The sequence below is a fragment of the Nothoprocta perdicaria genome, unplaced genomic scaffold, assembly GCF_003342845.1.
Source record: "Nothoprocta perdicaria isolate Ctin4 unplaced genomic scaffold, notPer1 scaffold_23, whole genome shotgun sequence".
Classification (NCBI taxonomy): Eukaryota; Metazoa; Chordata; class Aves; order Tinamiformes; family Tinamidae; genus Nothoprocta; species Nothoprocta perdicaria.
In genome coordinates this window covers 4,619,031-4,642,837 of record NW_020455455.1, presented here as the reverse complement: position 1 = coordinate 4,642,837, position 23,807 = coordinate 4,619,031, and the positions used below count along the sequence as shown (strand labels likewise).

The following is a 23,807-nucleotide window of genomic DNA, read 5'->3' as shown; positions in this document are numbered from 1 at the left end:
TAAAAGAAATAGCTTAAGTAAAGTGAATAATCACATCAGTTGTTGATTTCCCCTCGTAACATAGAACAGCTTTTTGTGTGGAAATGGACTTTTTATATTTAATGTAAGTGATGGTTCAAACCCTACTATGTGAGTCCAGCAACAGGCCTCTGCCATTCCACCCTTGCTCAATTATTCAATGTACTGTTTCATTTCCAGATCTTAGATGAGGAATAGACAAGTGAAAGTATAGCTAATTTACATATCTCCAAAACTGGGAGAAACCTGGAATTTATTCTCTAAAATCCATCTTTTGATTTATTTTTTGACATAACAGCACTCTATCCTGAGCTGTCCATAAGATGCTCAAGGCACAGCGAGCTGCTTGGCCCCATGCTAGTTATTTGTCATAGGAGGATGGCTAGCATGGCAGAGTGTGGGTGTAGCTCAGCTGTGAACGTGCCTTTAGTACAGAAGAAATGGGAAATGTGAGAGTGAAGTGCTGACTGATTTACCATATTATTGATCATAAAGAGCACTGAAACACATTTCACAACAAAACAAAATAATTATATTTCAAGAAGAATCAGAGAAAGACAGATTCAGGGGACTTGAGCAAGAATCCTAAAAGTACAGCCCTCCTTTTATAGAGAACCTTATTCTGAGAGATCATTTAGAAGCTGCAATGAGTAGCCTGAGGGCAGTCAAAAGGGACTTTAGGGAATTGGGGCAGACGATCAGGAACTCAGGCGTGCAGGTSATATTGTCTTCCATTCCTCCCAGTGYTGGCAGCAGTGTAGAAAGAAACAGAAGGAAACAGTTCATCAGCACATGGCTCTGTGGCTGGTGTCATCGCCACAACTTTGGTTTCTTCAGTAACAGGAAGCCATACATGGCACCAGGCATGATGGCATCTAATGGGATCCATCTTTCTCAAAGGGGAAAAGAGCGTTGGGTCATGAGCCAGTAGGGCTCATCAAGAGGGCTTCAAACTRGATTTGACAGGGGAGGAGGCCTATCATTGAGGAAGCGGGTGATAAGGTAGGCAATGGCCTGTCATACCACTAACAGCATGGCCTAATGCCATAGCCTGTGAAGGGTGACCTAAGCCTGAAGAGGTTAAATGGCAAAATATGAGAACTTCTGAAGGCCCACATAGCCAAGCTGGAGCTGTCCCAGCTAGAATGAGAGGTACATTGGGAGCCCAACTCAAATGCCTCTGTGTAAATGTATGTAGCATGGGGGATAAACAATGGGAATTGGAGATGCATGTGCGATTGCAGGACCATGATCTCATTACAATTACTGAGACATGGTGGGACAGCTCCCATGACTGGAACGTGGTTATGGGTAGCTTCATGCTTTTCAGGAAGGACAAGCCAGGAAGGTGAGGTGGTGGAGTTGCTCTTTATGTGAGCAAGCAACTGGAATGTATGGAACTCATCATAGAGGAGGATGAAGCATGAGGCAAGAGCCTGTGGGTGAGGATTAAAGGGCAGGCAAACAGGGGTGACACTGTCATGTGAGTTTGACCAGGAAGAGGGAGCGGATGAGGCCTTCTACAGGCAGCTGCAAGAAGCTTCACAATCACAGACCCTGGTCCTTATGGGGGACTTCAACCACCCTGATGTCTACTGGGATAAACACACAGCCAGGAACAGTCAGTCCAGGAGGTTCCTGCAGAACATTGCAAGTGGCTGATGAGCCAACAAGGGGAGCGGTGCTGCTAGACCTGATACTAACAAACAGAGATGGTCTAGTGGGAAATGTGAGGGCAGTCTTGGCTGCAGTGACCACAAGATGTTGGAATTCAKGATCCTGTGTGGAGGGAGCTGGGCAAGAAGGAGGATTGCAAACTTGGACTTCAAGAGAGCCAACTTTGACCTCTTCAGGGAGCTCCTTGGAGGAATCCCCAGCGCCTGGGTCCTAGAAGGAAAGGAGGTCCAGGAGAGTTGGCTAATATTCAAGCATCATGTTGTCCAAGTTCAGGGCCCATGCATTCCTACAGAAAAGAAGTCGAGCAAGGGGTCAAGGAGCTATTGGGTAAACCTAATGAGAAAAAGAGAGTGTTCATAATGTGGAATAAGAGCCAGGCCCAATGGGAAGAATTGAGGAACACTGTCAGAGAATGCAGGGATGCAASAAGGAAGGCAAAGGCCCATTAGAGTTAGCAAAAGATATCAGAGATAACAGAAAGGGCTTCTATAAATACATCGGCAGCAAGAGGAAGACTAGGGAAAATGTTAGTTCGTTGCTGAATGGGGAGGATGCCTTGATGATGGAGGATGCAGAGAAGGCTGAGTTACTAAATGCCTTCTTTGCTTCTTTCCAGCTAAGGCTGGTCCCCATGAACTAGAGAGCTTGGACATAAGAGAGAGAACCAGGAGAGAGGAAGACTTTCCGCTGGTTGAGGAGGGATTATTTAGGCAAACTGGCCACCCATAAATCTATGGACCTGGATGGGATGCTCTCAAGAGTGCTGAGTGAATTGGCGGGGGTTATTGCACAGTCATTCTCCATCACCTTCAAGAGGTCATGGAGAGCGAGGAAGGTCCTGGAGGACTGGAAGAAACAAATGTCACTCCAGTCTTCAAAAAGGGCAGAAGGGAGGAGACAGGAAAATACAGTCAGCCTCACCTCCATCCCTTGAAAGGTGAAGGAGCAGCTCATCCTAGAGAGCATCTCTARGCATGTCAAGGAAAAGAAGGTGATCATGGATCACCAAGTCAGCATGGATTCACCAAGGGGAAGTCATGTTTGACCAACCTGACAGCCTTCTACTGGCTGGCTGGATGGTGGGAAAGCTGTGGATGTTGTCTACCTTGACTTCAGCAAGGCTTTTGAAACCGTCTCCCATAACATACTCATAGGAAAGCCCTGGAAGTGTGCAGAGGATGGGTGGAGAGTGAGGTGGATTGAGAACTGGCTGGAAGGCAGAGCTCAGAGGGTGGTAATAAATAGGGCTGAGTCTAGTTGGAGGCCTGTGGCCAGTGGTGTCCCCCAGGGGTCAGTACTGGGCCCAGTGCCATTCAACTTGTTCAGCAACGACTTGGATGAGGGGACAGAGTGCACCCTGAGCAAGTTTGCAGGTGATACGAAACTAAATGGAGTGGCTGACACTCCRGAGGGCTACACTACCATTCAGAGGGAGCTAGGGAGATACAGACAGGTTGGAGAGTTAGACAGAGAGGAACCTCATGAGTTTCAACAAGGACAATGTAGGGTCCTGCACCTGGGGAGGAATAACCTCAGGTACACATCAGGGGCTGACCTGCTGCAAAGCAGCTGCACAGAGAGAGATTTAGRAGCTCTKGTTGAGAACAAGTTAATCATGAGGCCATAGTGCCCTCATGGCCAAGAAAGCCAATGGGATCCTGGCTGCATCAGGACGAGTGTTGCCAGCAGGTCAAGGGAGGTGATCCTGCCCCTCTCTGGTGAGGGAGTATTGGGTTCAGTTCTGGGCTCCCCAGTAGATGTATGCGGAGCTTCTAGAGAGGGTCCAGTGTACAGCGACAAAGATGAAAAAGGGACTGGAGCATCTATCTTATGAGGAAAGACTAAGTAAGCTGGGCCTGTTTAGCCTACGGAAGACTGAGAGGAGATTTGATCAATACGTATAAGTATGTGAGGTGAGAATGTAAAGAGGATGGGGCCTCTCTACATTCTGGATGGRAAACTCTCTTCAGTGGTGGGCAGTAATAGGATAAGAGGTAATGGGTACACCTTGGAACATAGGAAGTTCTACCTCCATGTGAGGAAGAACTTCTTCACTGTGAGGGTGACTGGAACAGGCTGCCCAGGGAGGTTATGGAGTCTCCTCCTTTGGAGATCTTCAAAAMCCACCTGGATGTGACCCTGTGCTGTGTGCTCTAGGTGTCCCTGCTGAAGCAGCTGGATTGGACTAGATGATCTCTAGAGGTCCCTTCCAACTTCAGCCATTCTGTGAATCTGTGATTCTGTGATTTAGGCGTCAAACCTGTGCCGAACAATACTGGCAACAAACTGACAATTCCACACAAGGGAAAGTACACTATGTGTCCAGTTAAGTTGTCACTAGTGGCAATAAAATGACAGATGACAGGCCAGTAAAGAGATGGCAAATGCTTCCTGTGGAACGTTCATATGCTTAATTTGAGGGAAAGGAAAAATAATGTCTCTTAGGGATTAACACAGCTGAAGGAAAAGGCAAGAAAACAACAAAATGGTAAGTGGCTTCYTGACATGACATGTTTTGAAGTCTTAGATAGCTGTCTGCCAGGACTATGAAGGCACTGACAGTCCCAGTGCCTGACCACTCTCACCTGGGCCCCCTGCCCATGAGTCWGGAGACTCCACTAAGTCTAGACCCAAGCCTTATCTATGTTGTARGTGAACCTGTATTCATGACTCTCTTTGATCTTGTCTCCTGGATGGACACTTGTTGACACTGTCATAGTCTTATCTCTGTTGCTGTCTACTTCTGCTCCTCRCTGGAATGCATGGATTGGGGTTACCTGGACCGGGGTAATGACCTTGCCCTGTGCGGGAGGTGTTGAGGAGTGTGATTGCCAGCACCCAGCTCTGACCACCGACCTGTCAGTGGGGGCCACTATCTCCACTGGGGTCATCTTCAGCTCCCATCTCACATTGACTTACACAGAAGAATGTGCATGGAGAAATAYAGGATCTCTGCTAATATCGAGGTACAGATACAAACCACATAACTATTAATAAAGACATACTAATTCACTATTATGAATGAACTTACAATACAATGTTATTTTTTAAGCCTGTCACCACATCCTGTTTTCATATAGTTTAAAAAAATGCCTTTAAAATGTTCATTTTTGGAAATTCTCTGGTATTTTAATGTCAGATAAATATGATATTTTACTAAGGAGTTATGGAAAGCTGTAAACAATTAATTTACCAAGCAGTTGCTAAGCATGTTTGCCCTGGTGCTCTTCTACAGAGATGTGGAAAGCTGAGTCTGGTAAAAGATATTTCTGCAGGCTGACTTTGATTAATGAAGTTCAGTGAGATGTAATTTTACAAACTACTGATATTATTTACACACACACACACACAAAAATTGTGCCTTACCTTCATTATCTTTTAGGTGTAGTGCTATCTTGGTATCATCTACAAAGGAAATTCAAAGTTAGTGAAGTAGGAAAATTCATTTTTCTAGCATGAGACTTCTTAGGAATTACTTTCTAATATACAACAAATGCTACAATTAAAAAAAGAATTGGTACTCATCTCAGTGAGAATTAGGTTGCAATGTTCTTATTTAAACTGAGCAAGATCTTACTTCCTTATGACTAATAAAATATCTATGAGAGTGCCAGGAGATTCAATATAGTTGTAAATAAAGATGTTATAGTCCACTTTGTGGCATTCAAAATGCCATAAAAAATCTTAAAAAAAGTATGAAGATTTGTTGCTTGAGAATTCTAACATATTGAAGTCACACTGCAGCATACCATATGAGCCAGCATATGAAATTTCCCAATTATTTAGCCTCTCTTCTAAGAAATATTTARAAGTCTATCAGTTTTAAGTTCTCCTTATTTCCATATTTCTCTTTTTGCTTATGAGCTGTGTTGAACTAAATGGTGAAGCAGTATTAGCAGATGTGCATATGGGAACAACACTGCAAATGCAGTCTAAACCCTGTGTTGCCAGCTCCTAAATTTTTCTTATAGAAAAGCCTCCCAGTTCTTATCAGTAGATTTCCATCTTGTAATAGGTTTAGCTCCAAGTTTCCTGTAACAAGCCACTTAATAATTCTGGTGGCATTGCAAAGCTGGATCAGAAAAAAAATTACTGGATAGCTTCCTGTGTATTGAAATGCTATTCCAAAAGAGATCTACATCCCTCCATTCTATTCTAAAGATGCTACTTGATTAATTTGAGTTAGCTTTTCTACCCAGMGTGATTTTCCCCAGAAGCAATAGAGGAGGCCACCTCATTCACAGAAAAGCAGCAGAACAAGGATGAGGAATGACACACCATCGCTTATAGAGTAAATTTGGTTCAGAAGTCTACTAAAAAGACTTCAGAACAGTGAGTGTTACATGAAAAGACCAGTGTCAACTGACTGAAAAAAAAGTAAACAGGAAAAAATCAAAACAAGTCTTTAATTTGCATTATCTCTATTTTCACCCTGCCAAATACAGGAACCAAAAGGGACCTAAAAAGTGTTATAACTGTGATAGGCATTTCTTTTTATCTATCTACTATTTCAACATGTTTCAGGTTATGGCCTGGTAGTTAAAGGAAAGTGAGCCACACTTACCACTGTAATCACAAGTTCTCTAACAGTCTGCCTGGCTTCTGTGTCCTATTCCTGGCACTGTCCTTTCCTATAGTGCTCCTTGCCTTTATGCAACTTCTGAACCTATACGCAGAAGCCCATGGTAGGGGCTTAGCCCTGGTGGGTCCATGCAGCAGTTGGTATAGTGTTCATATTTGAGGGACTTTTTCCCTATGTGGCAAAAGTATCAAGGACAGTATAGCTCACTTTTGGATTCAGAAATGATTCCATTAGGAGGCAGTAATGGAAGCAGTCTCTGCAGACCAGAATCAGTTCAGATGCCCAAAACACCACAGGTATTGGACATGGACAATATCTATGGCATGGAATAGGACAGCTGTTTAGAGATGGATTTGTGCATCAAACAAAAACAAGGTTTAATGTTCCTTGTTCTCCAAGGCACAATCTAAAAATAACCTCATATATTATTGTCACTGGTATTCCCAGCTCTTCCCACTGTCCCACAGTAGGGAGGTTAACACAGAAACATAGTTAAAGGATACCTGTTATTTTATTTCAACCTRTATATAAGCATTTTTATATTATTTACTACAGCAGTCTACGTAATTCACCTTCTGTAGGCAGGCTAGTTGGCAGGTGGGAAGCAGTGGATCCTCTGGTGGTCGTTAAAACTCTGAACCTTGTGGTGGTTGGTGGACTGGTGGTCGTGGCGTAAGGAGGTGTTTCTACTTCCTCTACATTCTTTTCACAAATCTTATCTTTTGACTGTTAAGAAACAATGAAAACAAAAAGAGAAAATTGATTTTCAGTGGAGACTGTCACGGAATGAAGAATTTAAAAATGAACAAGCTGTCAGGATAAAAGGAATGAAAATGGAATCTCTAAATGAAGGATTTGAAGAGCTTTTTCTTTTCTTTCTCCTTTTAAGTGAAATGTTCTACACAGCACTYAGTGGCATATATTTTTTTCATTTAACTGCAAACTTTACAATGCTTAATTGTTAATGAATGATTCAAATTCCAAGTCCCTGAATCTCTAACATTATTTCCCTCAATTAGATTTTAACAGTCAAGATTATCAATCTATTATCAGTATTCTGTTGTGAATGCTCAGTGTGTTGCCGTTAACACACTGAGTTGCCATCAAATGTGTTAAAGTAAGAAACATGGGAATTGTATCATGGTATCATGGATATTCATAGCAAATACTGAATACAGTAACTAACTATAGCATTTAACGAGGCTTTACATACATTTACCATAGACAATTATGAACAAATGTATGAAATATATGCATATGTTTATACAAAGTTCTTATGGACTTATTATTTCTAATATTTAAATTATATATATGTTATTGTGTATAATACATAGCATAAATAATAAACTCCGTCTTTCAATAATCTAACTTTATTTTCATAGGGAAATTTTTATACCTCTATCTCCAGTGTTTTTATTTTTATCAAGTTCTGGACATATTAAAATATTCTGCATTTTCATATTCTCTACGAACATTTTTCCTTGGGGATCATACAATTAAATACACACACACACACACACACACACACACACATATATATATATATATATATATATATAATCAAATAAAACTGCCTATAACTCCTGCCCTCCCAATCTATTTTAATGAGAAGTGAAATACCACCGAATCTGTTTATTGAGATTTTCCTGTCAAAGTTCAGAGTGTGTTATCTTGTTTTTAATGTATAGTTAATTTTATGCTCTTTTGTTTTATTGGAAATAATATATTACATTAAAAATGTATCAATAGTGGCAGTTTAATTATTCTGTAGATTTATTCATGCTTAACTTGAAAGACATTAATTTCATTGAGGCAATTTACTCAAAATTTATCTCAAAGTCTATATTGCAATGAAGGAAAGTTTACTGTGAGAATCATCATTGTTCATTCCCTTGAATGAATGCATCTAAAATTAACCTCTGTGTACTAATTATTGATAGCTGAGCTCCAGCAGTAAGTTCAGGAGGATGCTAAGCAAGCTGTTGTGCCTACTCCGAGAGTATAAATACTAGACTGTGAGCAGCAGTCAAGAAGTCTGGAACAAGAAGAAAAAGCCAGAATGGGAAGCTACAATCCTGCAGAGAACAGTTCTGGGGTAACTTCGTCTACAGGCACAACAAAGTCCTAGCTGCTTATAACCTGCATTAGATAAAACAAAGGTTGTGCCCTATGCAAATATTCTTATTAATTTTTATTATCTTGCAAAGGTTGTCCTCCATGCATAGTAAATCTTTAAGAAATTCCAATTGCCAAATCAGTAGTATATARATTACAAAGCAGAAGCGTCAAGCCTGTGTAATAAGGCAGGATGTTGGTGCAGTTATTTTGCAATTGCATTTATATGAAAAAAAAGCTTCCAGCAGGTTGGACTTGTATYATTACTTTGCTTTATTTTTCCTAAGTTTAAAAAAAGAATGTGCTTTTCTAACTAAGCTTTTGTGACTACATTTTGCCCTTAGTTTCACCTAACATTACACTTCAGAAAGACTATGTTGCTGGAACGCACGGCAGAATTTGGCCTGGTCAGCTAAGATGGAAAAGACACTGCTTTTTATGGCCATCTATAGATTAAAAGTCTCATAAATTAATTTGTTCCTACCACAACAATCCCCTAAGGAAAAAAAAATTCAAGAAAATAAAAAAAAGAAAAAGCAGCTTCTAAAAGCAGAACACTGCGAAAAAAACAGCATTTGGATATTTATAACTGTGACTTTTAAATTAACTGTCCTGGTCCAGAGTATCCTAAGCATTCCTTTTACGGGAGGCCTGTAATCCCYGACTGACAATTCACCACTATCACCCTTGCAATCTCCTGCTTTCTCTTGCTGCCTCTCTATAAAACGAAGCCTTAGTGCTTTGTATTGTAAACAAAACAAAACCACTCAAACATTCTACTAATTCATCTATATTTTTTTTGCTGTACCAAATGATTTGGCCAGACTTCATAACCAAAGTGCAAGGCATGCAACGTTTGTTTTTCTCTTGAGACTGCTCTGGCAGCAGGTTTTCTGAGGAGAAGAACATCACAGCTTCTTCCCTTCTGGCAAGAGTCATAGATCTAAGAGAAAAACATCGCAAGGGCATTGTTTCGGGCAGACTTCCTGGTACTTCTGTTTTTTATTTAAAGTACTTTCTCAGAGATAAGATTTTTACTTTGTGTCCTTTTTATTTCTTCAAATAGAACGGAAAACTGCTCAGGCTATTTTTCTTTAATATAGCTTACTAATACCATCACACTAAGGAACAAATACCGTATGTCTATAGCCTTGAAACCCTGTTTCATAATCTAAGAATCCAAACCATCAAAAATATATAAATGCCTTCTGGTAGCTAGTATGATAACATAAACTATTCACATACCTCTTCAGGACAGCCACTGTCTACCCAGTCTTGCCGGTGACGATCAAATCCACTGGAACATCTTTAAACAGGGAAAAAAGTAGAATTTGTCCAGATTGAAATAGGAGAAAATAAGAACAAGGAAGGATGGGAGGGAGATTTAAGGAGATAATAAATATATGCCATAATTTATTTTAGAATCTGTATGATTTATGTTGTTTTCTCACTTCACTATCTTTTAGTAAGACTAATTGAGAAAGAAAAATCACTGCTATGGTTAGCTCTATATAAGTGGTAGCTTTGGAGTTTTGGTTTTGAAAGAGGCTAAGACATGGCCAARTGCCACAGCAGTTCAATAAAGTTAGGGAAATTGTCCGTTATGGGAGAAAGAAGAATAGAATTATTTTTATAGAAATACGTAAGCCAATGTAACACCTTATGAGGGATCACAAGCTCTTCTGTAAAAACATTTTGAGCAGAATCCAGATCTTTGATAAGGTTTTTGAGAAAATGTTGATTCTTTTATTACCTACTTATTAGCCATTTTTGTACTGATCATTCCACAATCTGCAGTGTTACTTAAAAAAATCCTCCTCCCCCAAACCCTAACAAAACCCCAAACCCTAACAAAACCCTAACAAGATGTTATTTATCACTCACTTTACATCACTTGACTTCCAAAACCCTATCACAGGGAAGAAGACAAATTGCCAAAATGAAAATGGATCCCAGTGAATTACAGAACTCTCTTTCCCAGTGCACAGAAACGAGGGCCACAATGAGGAGCTTTTTCCTCACCCTCACTGAATGGTGACTGAACGAGTGTTGTGTTTGGGGTGCTGCTGCCCCAAACTTTGCAGTCTTCTGCCTCAACAATAGTTAGAATAAAGGGGAACGTTGAAAGCAGAGAGATGTAGTGACATTCCAGTTACCAGCAGAACATAAAATATGGAAGTCTCAGTTCCCATCATTCTCTGAAGTTTGAGGAACTTCATCAGTAATTCCTRCAGTCACCTTGAAGGAGAACTGGCRTAATTTTCAGATGCACTGAAAACTCACAAATCCATTCCATTTAAGTGATACTTCACAGACTGAAGTATAATGGGTTTGTGAGCGTATAGTACATTTGAAAATCAAAAACMATGTTTAAAAATGGTAGAGTCACTCAATATGTTCTTAAAGAACAGAAACAATTACTGCCATTAGAGATCCACATTAACATAGGCCCTAACAYAGATCTATCAGGGATTAATGATCTTTCATCTTAGACTATATATTGTATCTAAATATTGTATCTGGTGTCAAACTTGAAGTCTCCAAAGATTAAATGATCAAAAACTGATATCAGATGCACACATTCACCCTTCTTTTCATAGCCTTTTTCCAAAAATACTGAAAGATAGTGGCAAGCAGCATCGTAGGGGTTGTTTCTTTCACAGGAATTAASAAAATATGAAAAGATTCCCTGCCACATGTATGGCTTGGAAAAGCTATCACAAACATGGGAAACACTCTTCAGATAACTTGGCTCTAAAAACACCTAAAACTTCAGATACTGTTTAATACTTTCTGTCAATGGCGAAAGCAATGATGAGTCCAAACAGTATTATTGGAAAGTAGTTTATCAGGAACTAGATATGTCTGCCTCCAAGCAAATCTGAGGCATATGGCAATGAAAAGGCAGCCACAAAGGATATCATCATTGCTGCATCATTGAGCTAGAATTCTGGAAACTCCCATTCCAATGCACCACCCAAGCTACTGATTGCATTTTAAGACTTTCATTTAGCAGCATGATGGTAATTCCTGGTTGCTGATAAAACATAGGAGTGGATTTGATTAGCTATGCCATTTACGTCATCTGTCACCATAGCCATTTTATAACAACTTCATTTTCAAGTGATGACCCAAATTGGCTCCTAGCAAAGCAATAACAAAGATGTTCTAGGAAAGAAGAACACTTCTGAAAAGTAAGGAATTTCAGGATTTCTGTGGAACTCAGGAACACTAGTTCAGGGATCAAAGGGAGAATTAAAGCATTTGTAATGAGYATCTAGCATGACTAATACAGCTAAGTCTGGGTCACAGAAAAAGATGTCAAAATCTTTTCAGAGAGTTGTATGTGGCTAAAAATGCGACAGATCTACCAGATGACATTTACCTCTATTTGACACAGAATATTTAAATGACAAGAAATGCCCATTTAGTGCATGAGTCAAACCTCTATCCTTTTTCTCTTAGAAGAGAGCTTATTGACAATTAATAACATTAATTGTTATTAAGAAGTCAGATGTCCCTTGACATAAGATTCATCAAAATTTAATCCATAAATGCTTAAACCATAATGGAAAATGACTGGCAAGAAAAAGGACAAAATCTAGATGGAAAAATCCGTTCATCAAATTGAACTCAAATAAAACTATTATTATGGGTAACATGAACAACTTGTGTCCTTGATAACAATCTTTTCCTATTTTTTCCCCCCAGGATATCTTTATAGCATATAAGCAATGGATTTCTGGTAACTGAAGGGCATTCCAGAGATTTCAAATGATTTTATAAATACCAAGTAAAGTTATTTACTCGACTCTGTTGTAATATTTATTGACTCCTCTAAGTGAAAGGTTGACCTGCAAAATTAAAAAGAACATTGAACAGACTCAACTCTTCCTGTTGTTAGTTACTCAGGAAGGCCCATCACACTAGCAACATGTAACCATGCTTTTTAAAATTATTTGACTGTTTCAATTTCTAAAAGAAGAATTAAGGTATTTTGAAGTGGAAATTCTTTCYGAGTGAGGAAAACAGGAAGTGAAAATAAAACCACAGGAAGCCTTGGTCTTAGTACCTGTCCAGCTGAAGAAACATAATCAGAAAATGATAGCCCAGAAAGGAAGATATCAAGCACTATCTCCTTGCTTGAGGCTTTGCCTTCCTTCCCTTTGGAATAGGCTCCAATTTGATTCCTTCATCCTCTGAATCTGAATATCACTTTCTTTACTCTGTGCTGCCTGTTTGTTATTTTCCACTTTTCCTTGCCACAAATGCTGAGCTTCATCACAGCTCAAAGTGTTTATGAAGTGCCTCTGTAAGTGTCTCTTATATGAATTTGTAAATGACTTAAATGGTATTTTTGCTTATCTTCTAACACAATAGACTTATTTAAATGCAAGCATAAATGTATAGCCTGTATTTATCCTTTACTTAAACATACTGCTTAATTAAACTGTATTTCTGAATAGCTGGAAGAGGATTTGGCCCTACTTTTTCTTATGGTCTTCTCTTGATTAGCTTGATTAGCTTATTCAATAAGAGGATTTAAAATAGATAGTATTGCAAGCAGACAGCATTATTTTAATGTTTCTGAAAATTTAAATGTAATTATTATGGCATAGTTAATAGYTGATGCATCAGATCTGTATCTGCAATACAGAATACCTTCATCATCTTGTTGCATACTACTCAAAACTTGCAACATACAACATGATAGAGAGTATCACAGGGATTAACAGCATAAATTCCAGGTAAATGCAGGTAATCTRCAAACTGATGAGAGTTCCACAATTTTGTAAGACGGAAAGAATCATCATTCTGTCTCTCCAAAAAATACAGATCCATACTATGTAAAGTACATCATTTTCATTGTAAATGAAAAAGGGAAAGAAGCTAAAAAAAAGCTGTTATTCTACAGTAAAAGAAACTGAACATGGGTGAAACTCAATATTTCTTACTTTGATGAACATGTGCATTGGAAATAAGAAATAAGGACTCCTACAGGGAATTCTTACTCCTGGAACAGCCTAAGAATAAAAATGGGATAGAAGAGGTAAATTTTATTTTCGATTTAAGAAAGAAGAAAGAAATCCAACTAAAGAGGGACTTGGCAGAGTTCTGATTAAAGAAGAATGGAAGGATATTTTCTATAAAATCTTAATGTCACTTACAACAACAAAGGAAACCCGCTGAAAAACAGATAAAGAAGCTTTGCTAAAGGCCTTACTTGGAATAATTACATGGGAAAAAAAGAGAGTAAGAGGAGCCCAGAGACAAATTTAGGAGATTACGGTATCAGAATTTACAACAGAATCAGCAGAAAGTAATAACAACCAACTGTGTATTCTCTGGAAAGGAACCACACTAAAATTAGTATCTGATATTAGATTACATTCTTCAATGACTTTTGCATTTTGTACATTTATAGCTGTGCAGAGTAGGTGTAAACTGCTAATAGCAACAGAAGCTGGCAGTGAATTCTGATTTGTTGACATTGCACATCTGTATTGCACACATGCAATACAGGATCAGGATCAAAGAAAGGAGGAATCTTGCTCTGAAGCACTACTGCATGTACATTAAACTGGGGGRGATTCTGAATAGCAGAACTAATCTGTTTCTCACCTTTACCTGATGATCCAAACTGTTTTCTATCTYAGATTATTCAGAATGATCTCATTAATTTCTAATGTGTGTACTACGAAGATAATCTTGCACTCTTCCCCACCAAAAGAAAAMAGAAGTGGATAGGAAAAGCCCTGTGCAGCTAGCTGTACTGCAAAATCTACTTTACAGCCCTTTAAACCAACATCCTCAGAAGTACAGCTGGCCTCACAAACCCATTGTTTYGTCTCATATCTTTGAAATGAAAATATGAAGGTCACCTTTACAGAAGATATTTCCTTTTTGAGTACAGAGATGAGGAAATGGAGCATAAGAAAGATTAAGTGATTTGGCTGAGATAACCGAACTCTGTACCAGAATTTAGAGTTAAGCTCAGATCTGCTGAAAACCAAACTAGTATAAATTAATCCACAGCTCCTGTGCATCCCATAATACCCACAGATAGGAGCTGAGAGGATCTTAAAATAACTTCAAGTCTTATGTGGCATGCATGAAGGCACAGATATCATTCATATATTGGCCAAGCTCCTGTTTTTTTTTTTTTTCTTCTTCATATACTTCTACAGGGATTTTGTTCCCGTATAAAACCCAGTGATAAAATCAGCAAGTAGTACAGACCTCATGACAAGATGAAGGCAGCCTGCTGCCAAGAGATACTAGGAAATAGAGATTTTCATATTTCTGTTACGCATGAACTTGCAGCAATCAAGCCAATCTTTACATGGCTATTGCAGTATCAGTGGGCATGAGCATTGGAGCTGCTAGAAGGAGATGTTTTGGTATGGTCAGGTGGGGTTATCGCATCTTTTGTATCTCATACCCAATTTTAAATGAATAAGAAAACAAAAGGAGTAGGAGCTACGACAGAAGAGTGAGGCACCATGTGGTAATCTGACTACAAAAGCCAATATTTAAGATGTTGATGTGGAATGCCAGCCAAAATGGAGAGATTTTTGTATAAAGAATACACAGTTTGGAAACTGCATATTCACACTACTGCATTTTCGGGAAACATGGGGGTCATAAAAACATCCACTGAAAAGTCTCAATTAATTATTCAGCTAGATAATTAAGGAAAGTAAAGATGCTGAATCATCCCATAACTGGATATGTTCAAAAGAACTTAAAAGTTCAGAAAGGTTTCTCAAATTAGCATTCTATTCAGTTCTCAAGCTTTCTCCAGAAGTGAGTCTGACTCTGAAGTCAACATTCAAAAAGAACAGTCTGCAAAAACAGATTACTAAAGAATTACAGAACAGTTGGGACTCATCAGTTTCCTCACTAATTATATATATTAATATTCATAATATGATAATGCAGATACTGGAATAGTAGAGACAAGTTAAGGTAAGGAACTAGAGACGCAATGGTGAAGGACAAAGCCTCAGTGTATCAGAAGAATAGTCAGATTATTTATTTCCCTGAAATCGGGACTATGTACCAAAGGAAATATCACAGAGCCCCTACAGTTTTTGGCAACTGGAAGGAACAATTCTGTATGCTACAGGGAATTAGCAGACAATGCTGACAAACTTAAACAGCGTGCCTTAGCAGTTCTTCATCACAAATTTCCCAGATTTTATGAGAAGACATACAGTTTTCAGGCTTGCCTAAATTAAARCTTTCTGGCAAAACTATATAGCAGTATGTGTACAGGAATACATGTAATTTAAAGCACTATGCTTAATAAAAGAGCCCTTTCATTTCTGTTTTTTTCCTTAAAATAGATCAGGATGACTTCAATGATGCTGAAGTTATTCTGAAGAGCACAACTACAACAGCTTAGTGTTTCTAGAAAGAAGATAAGATTATTGTGCTACTTCTAGCTGTTTCTCTACTAGTAAAATAAACATGCCCAGAAATGTTCCTTCGCACTGAGGATTACTGGCACAGAATGGCCTGTGCCTAAATATGCAAACCTTTTCAACCTTGAGAAGGAGACCGCACAAAAATTGCCGAATGGGAATAATCCCTGGAACAGACTAACTCCTGTACCATGCCTGGGAACTGTTCTGGATATGTGCTCATGGGCACAGACTGAAATCATAATAGGAAACATTGTAACAACTTAATGGCTTATAAAATCATTTTCTAGTGCTCAGGAAGTTTCCCAGGCTGCATTTAATTTGTAATTCTATGTCAAAAAGTAAGTATTTGTTATGGGAAGATGTAGTAACTACATTTGTGCAAGTGACTACGTTTATCTGACTGCTGAAGTGAGAACTAAATAAATTTGACTGAGGATGCCCCTCTGTCTATTCAGTGAAACAAAGCAAAAAGTTTGATGGTGTGTTAAAAAAATGCTTTTCCATTAAACAAGAATTGCTTTATTTAAATCTAAACCTCTTGCATTGTCAGCAAAGGAAATAAAGAGTAGGAGTGGCAGAACTGGTTGGAGGCATYAGGCTTCTACATAGTAATAGAGTGGTTGGGATGCTTGTATGAAGCACAGTAAAACTAGGTGTCCCACAAAAGTTCATTAACTCACATGCTAAGGAGTATCCTAAAGATAAGTATGAAGACCTGGGATTCCAGACTCCACAGAAATCTGAACAAAACATGGAGGTGTTCTGAAATGATCTGTCCTTCATTTCTGCTATTTCACTTGTTATAAGCACTCAGAATAAAGAAGGAAAGGGACAGCTGAGAAAATGATTGTCTATTGTGACACAATGGGAGACAATGTGTGTCTAGTGGGACACAATGGGAAAGTGTAACATCTGGCATTTCCCTAAACAGTCCATTTTTTGATGGTCAGGAAAGGAGTCAGGATCTATGTATTCACTTCTTCTCAGGTATCAAAAAAAAAAAAAAAAAAGCTGATACCTTTCCCCTCACTTCCTAAATTAATGTTCAGGCAAGATGGCCTACTAGACAAAATGCATCATCCCTATTTGTCCTAAAGCTCCAAAGAAGCTTTTGCTGAACAACTGAATTCACTTGACAAATGGACTTGAATTCATGAAACTCAGGTTGGTAAAATYTGTGGATTTTCTAATAAAATACACTGTTGTAAGCAGGAGTCTTGATGTAAGCAGGAGTTGACTTACTGCAGACAGTTGAAAGAGAAGGAAACAGTAGCAGCATTGCGCTGTGTGAAGTCTTGCAAAAAGCATTACAAATTACAAGAAATTAGGAGTAACTGAACCAACCTACCTTTTAGGATGGAAAATCATGTTAGGACTAAACTAAACYGGTCATTTTCATTAGAAGTACCTTGTTCATTTATTTGGTACATAAACCAGGAGAAATCCTATTGTAAAGCCTGACTGTTCTCTTCAGAAAGAGAATATCTCACTATTTGATATACTTACTTGGGGAACAAAAATGCTATAATGCTGATAACCTGACAGAGAAATTGAGTCATGAGAGGGTCTGGAAACATACAGCGTTGCACAGGATGATGACTGCAAGTCAGAGTTGAGTTTCTCAGAACACCTGGAATATTCAGAAACCACAGTACAAGCCCTGTGTCTATGGAGTCCTTTCACACCCAGCCACCTTCCAACACCTATATATATTTGAATCCATAGTTAACTACCTTTTATGTAATGTTTGATTACTGTGGTATTTTAGGTCTATCTGTGAAATTAAACATGGAATTAATACAGAATTTGTGATCTTCCTTCCAAATGAATAGGGAAACATAAATATTTCAAAGCATATAAATAGCAGATGGTCATCTTTCCCTCCTCTCACTGGCATTTAAGTCCTTTCTTTGATAACTTTTTTTCTGCATTTGTAACAATATACCATAGGAATGTGATATATTTAACACATCTACATAAAACACACGATACTTTATGGTCTCAAAGCAGTCCAGGAAGTTTTCTGTTTGTACTGATTGGGGGCAAGCTGTGTTGCAAAATTATATACCATAGAAATGTGCACAGTGGGTAATAAAGAGATTTTCTAAGTCCCAGCATATAAAGCAACACCTCTGGCGAAGTAACCAACAGATAGTGAAACCATTCAGAGATTTCAAAAGATAAATTATATGGTAAGAGATATAAACAATACAGTATGAGTAAAGTTAGTGATGTGCCTTAAATGGGTCACTGTGTTTATACCTAGATTGACGAACTTGAAAATGCTTCACAGTCTTTAGGCCCAAGATTTCACAGAAAAATCATCTCGATAATAAAGACTAAAATTTCAGGGTGAGAAGAATGTTACACAATCTTGTATCCATTTTCTAGAAATAAATTACAGCTTTGTAACTTGTATTTGTTTGTAACTGTTTGTTTGAAATCTACATCAACAAGGAGCAAATTTGTTGTCCTCATGTCATGTTCTAACATATCCAGGAGATCAAAGCAAAGCAACAATTTATGTAAAAGTTTGTAATTAACGCTACAGCACTAACAAAGTGTATGAAAACAGGATTTAAATTCAATTGTGCAGGCATCAAACCTATGAATGGTAGGATAGTGGTAGTTCTACTTTCTAGCTTGGTGCTTCTAATCAGAGCAGAAAGGAAGGGAGATGAAAGTGTGGAGAAAGGAATGATGAAGGTCATATGAGATAAAAAATGCTATTATTGTAAGAAAAGCACAGATTTTCAGGTTCTACCATAAGAAAATATTCCACATAGCTCTCATGAACTATATATCCATTCTAGAATATCAATTTGGCAGAAGGCAAGGGGATGAGTTTACTATGGTGGGTGCCATAATATATTTAATCAATTGACACATCTTTCTCTGATGTGTCCTAGGCTTCTGAGARCTACTGTATCTTCACTGCAGTTCTGCCTCCAGAGAGACTGATTTCTTTTGTATATTTGTATTAAACAAAGCAATTGTATTGGGCAAGCTGTGCTATAAGGCATTTCCTGAAAATCCACAGTAAATTCACGTAGTCCAGCTACCAATAAATTCTACAAAAATTCCCAAGCTGCAAAAAAAARCTATTTATCTGTTATTTATCTATACATCAATCTCAATGAAAAGCTAATTCATCTGGTTGAAGGTAAAATTTCAATATAAACACGCCATGAACTGTTGGTGCTCCATGTTCTAAAATTGTGTTTTTAAATTAAAGACTTCAGTCTCATGCAAGTTTACACTGTCTTCAAATCAGAACTGCCATCTGACTTGAGAAGATCTGTTTCTAAGATATTGCGAGGCTTCTTTTATCATATCTCAGAGATATATCACTGGGCTCACTCTAGTTTGAGAAAATGCTTTTTTTTTCACTAAGCACTTCTGTGGTACTTTCTTTCCTTCTCTCCTCTCATCAGGTTTACCAGGCATACGAAATTCTCCATTAYTGAATGCTAATTTCCTAACAGTTTCTTGCAGTTCATGTGTTCATATCAGCTTGTCAAATTATGAGAAAGCAGTTTGGAGAGGATTTGAAGAAGTTGGGTGYGGAGCAATTTTCTGCTCAATAAAGTATAGATCTACCTATCCTATAATTGTTATCAGTAATGTATTGGGGCTGACAAATTTGCACATTAATTCTTGATACATTTGTTGCACTTGATGAAAAAGACCTATTACAGTCTCAACACACTTTTAAAAAGAATAGACTCTGACAAAGGGTCAAATTTTATGCTTACAGACGTTCAACATGAATTGCTTCTTATTTGGGGAAGGGACAGTAAATTAGTTAGAAGAACAGTCTTCATTAGTCTTCACTTATTGCAGTGCTTATTTATCTAATATATCAAYAAATTGCTTGTTAAAACCCAGGTGCTAGGACTTTGTCATGTTTCCATATAACACCACTCCAGTATCACAGACTGAAGAACTGCTTTTAGTTGAGTGCAAATTCTAGAGATCTGGGCTGAAGCTGGGCACATTTCTTTAACTTTGCCTGAAGCAGCAATATGATGATCGAATTCATGAAGTTTTACACTTGTTAAAACTGAACATACTCTACACAATACACTATATTTTAAATTGCTAGCCTTTCTAAAGCACTTGAAATTAGATTTTCTCCATCATTTGTATATTTGTACATGATTTTCACCATACTTTTTATATGGATCTATTACATAGATTGGATTATATATGCTCCCTCTGGTGGTTTACTTAATCCATATAATCCAGTCTCTGTGTGTATGTATAACTCAATGGCTAAAATACTATGGCTGATTTTATAATAACTACTTGCAGTTAAATAAATAGCTACTGTCAGTTAAATAGTGAGTATGATCAGCAAATCCTCCTTCCATCATTTAATTAGGGTATGACGCATGCAGGTATTCCTAAAACACACAAGTAAAATTAAACCTCCAAATAGTTAAACCAGTAAGTCCATAAAATAAAACATTTGAATAAAAAATGATCTCTTTGATCAATTTCTTATGAACATATGAACAGGAGTAGAAAAGATCTTCTGGCTTACTGGGTAAAATCCCTTCTACATGCTGTACTACATACCACCTTGTACTGCAACACCCAGAGTTGTCAGACCCATCAAATCTATAGGAACTAAAGCTTTATGCTTCCTCTGTAGTGCCTGGAGACCTAAGAAGGTCTTGTAGAACTTCTGATGAATATATTAACAACATCTCAGTTTAAAACATACAGATATCAAGACTGTTCTTTAAATAAATCTGGTTTTGGTTTTGGTAAGATAACCAAAAGGGCTTAGACCAAAGCATGTCACAACAGCAGACACTACATGTTCAGCATATAATTGAGCTAATGTATCTGTACTGTCAGCTGATGAAAATTTGAAACATCTTTTCCATTGCTTTTCCTTGCTACCAGCTGAAATCTATGACTTTCATTATGGCAAGAGATATTATACAAAAACRGGGGAGAATTAACTAGGAGAAAGCTGTGTTTGGAGAAGGATCCTGTGCTATTTTTTTTCTAATTTTATGAAGATTTTTTATATTTATTTTTGTGCATAAAAGAACAAATAATAGGCATATGTTTTGATCATATGAGATCATTATTTTTACAACAATACTTGAATAACACAGTTTATGTGAAAATAGGTCTAGTCAGAAGGGACATACAGAGCATTAAATAAATGCAAGCACAGTCTCCTCCTCTTCCAAATCTTAAAGATCTACAGATATAAAAACAGACTTAATGTCAAGCAAATACATTTCCAATTTCTAGCTAAAACAAGGACAAACAAACAAGACATTTCAATCTTGCCCAAAGGTTCAGAAGAAAAGTAACAGTACTGTAAGAGTAACAGTTCATATTACAACAATTTTAAGAACTGCATATGCCTAAAGCTTTTCCCTCTCCCATGTTCCACGTAATCAGTATGGAATGCAAAATAACTTGTTTTCATATTATTTGTGCAGATTGGTGATTATAGTAATAAAAAAAAAATAGAGATATCAAGACAAACACAATATTGCTGCCCTTCCCAGACACATTTCTGATTTTTCATTTTTCTCAGAATACAGTCCATAAAAACAACAAAGGAGCCCATGGATATGCACTAGAGGTTCTATGCAGTCCAATGCTCTTTGATCCTAAATCCAGGTTTCTATGAAAAGGTACTTTTGGTGCTGTGCTCTTATAATTTCTTTTGAAAGTCAGCTGGCTAAGTACATTTGTGCAGCAAGGTCTGAGAAGTTAAAATTTGAATATACCTGCACCATCTGTACTAAGAGTGACAGATGAATAAAGACAGCTTCTAAACTGTTCTTGGCTCCTGGCTTTTGTCCTTCTGCACTTCAGTTCCCTAGGCCCAATACTGGGATGTTAGTACCACACTGGACTGGAGGAGGACTGGGAGACACATTTATTTATGTGGGAGACACATCGCAGTAGTAAAGAGGTGAAACATGCAWTGTGGAGCTGCAGAGAATGCAGGACTGTGCTCTTTGTGTGCTTATTTCTAAACTTTCTGAAATACTGCCAAGGTCTGAGACCTTGCTTAAGTTCACTGAAACAATAACATCAATATTAACAGAATATGAACAAAAAGTCTTTGCAAAACTTTGTAAAGTAGTTTTTAAAAGATTCCTTGATACTTTTAGGCATCATATTTCCACAATAATTTAGTGCCAGCACTTCCTTAACAAACACTATTTATTCCTTGACCAATTTACATATTACATATTTCCAAGGGAACTCATTATTTCAGTAGCGTGAACAAACTGTACAACTTGAACCTGTAATGTAATGGCAAAGTTGTCCATCAAAGCTTCTTTTTGTTTTTCCTAAAAAATGACCTCTCTAACATGCATGCTATAGCAAGTGTCTAGGGTATATAAACATTTTCAGAAGCACAGAAAGCTGATATAAATGGATTAATTCTCTCAGTATCTACATGCAAGAAAGTCAGAGATAATGTACAGAAAATAATCCAAGTTTCAGCCACAGATGATTATTAGTATTAGATTCCAAATACTTCTGGTGTTTTATAGATAGAAAATTTGTGTAGAAGAAAGTTGTGATACTATCTTAGCTTATATATTTATTCATACTTAGTCTCTTTTATCTGTGGAATGGTTCTCTTACATATGTTTAAAGTTTTTTCATTTTTTTTTWAAATCCTTAGGGATCCTCCATCTGCTAACAAACTTAAATGAAGGTGAAGTACCTTTGCCTTGGTTGTGGTGCCACTGCATGACATAGGTCATTCAGGATTTCAGAGTGAATAGTATGACAATCCCTATAAAAGTAAAACTGTAATTTAAACTGTTCACAGTATCAGAAGTAGAGGATTTTGCTGTGAATCACCTACAGGAAGAACCTACTTCTCTCTACAGCCCACAGAGTAGGTACACTAGCCCTTGCTGAAGTTATACACAGTGAACACCCCACTGTGTTGTGGAATAAAGCTATTTTCCTTCAAACACAGAGTGCCCACATGGGGGAGTACAATTATTCTGATGGTCTCTGCTGGTCAAATTTCTTTGTGCACCTAAGAATTTCAGATAAACTTTATTTCCAACAACTGCACTTTATTGTGTGAATGATTCAATATATAGTTTAAATTTTATACATGAAAAACAAAGAGGATGCAGTTCTTGCTAAAAATACTGGTCTGGATAAATGGGGTCATAATCTGTTGGGGAAAAAAAATGTGTTGCAGAAATGACAGTTGCTATCTGCTAGTTACATGCTTGCTTGTTGTCCGTGGGAAAGCCCCATTGCTCTGGCAGGTCTCACTGTAGTGACTGCCAGAGTGTTGCTGTGGTTCTGCAGAAGGAACATYACTGTCTGGCCACATCTACAACTTTTCATTGCTCTGTAACAGCCTCCTCTCTGGCAAAAAGTCACCTTCTCTTTGCAGAGGGAGAGTAGTTTTAGTCTACATGACTACACGCATGACTACTACTGGTCTACATGACTACACGTATGACTACACGCATGACTACTGTAGTCTACTACTACAAGCATGACTACACTTGAATCTTCCAGCAACACGATCAATAATTTCTCCTGGCTTTTGTACCAAATGCTAATTTCTTTCCAACTCTGGGCTTTGCCCATGGCCACAAGATACAGCTCCCTGGACCATGCTGTCCAGCTGGCTACATCACTTTCTACCTCATAACTCACAAGCACCACTCATGCACTCTTCCTAAGYACCCGCTTCTGCTTGCTTCAAAATCTCCTCTGACTACTCAATGTAAAGTGAAGTGTAAATATTAATATTATTTATACRCAAAGCACTTCTGAAATGACTAAATACTTTATGTAATGCTTTGCCCTTGTTTTCCCAAGCACATTTTATTYTGCTGCAGCAGAGCAATGTTTATCACAACAGGAGATAAAAGTCTAGGGTGACTGTTTTACAAGGCTGGTGACTGAAGAGTAGTGACACACAGAAAATACTGGAGAACTATGATGAAAGAATTACA

General features: G+C 37.9%; 1 protein-coding gene across 1 annotated transcript in view; it reads right to left on the bottom strand.

Annotated features, from left to right (window-relative positions):
* Window positions 1-23,807, bottom strand: part of PLXDC2 (plexin domain containing 2) — a 241,609-nt gene that overhangs the window by 20,517 nt on the left and 197,285 nt on the right. Inside the window, exons 10-12 of the mRNA XM_026039454.1 lie at window positions 9,638-9,698; window positions 6,850-7,003; window positions 5,062-5,100 (exon numbers count right to left, since the gene is read on the bottom strand). Of these exons, the coding sequence (XP_025895239.1) occupies window positions 5,062-5,100; window positions 6,850-7,003; window positions 9,638-9,698 (254 nt within the window). The remainder of the gene's footprint in view (window positions 1-5,061; window positions 5,101-6,849; window positions 7,004-9,637; window positions 9,699-23,807) is intronic.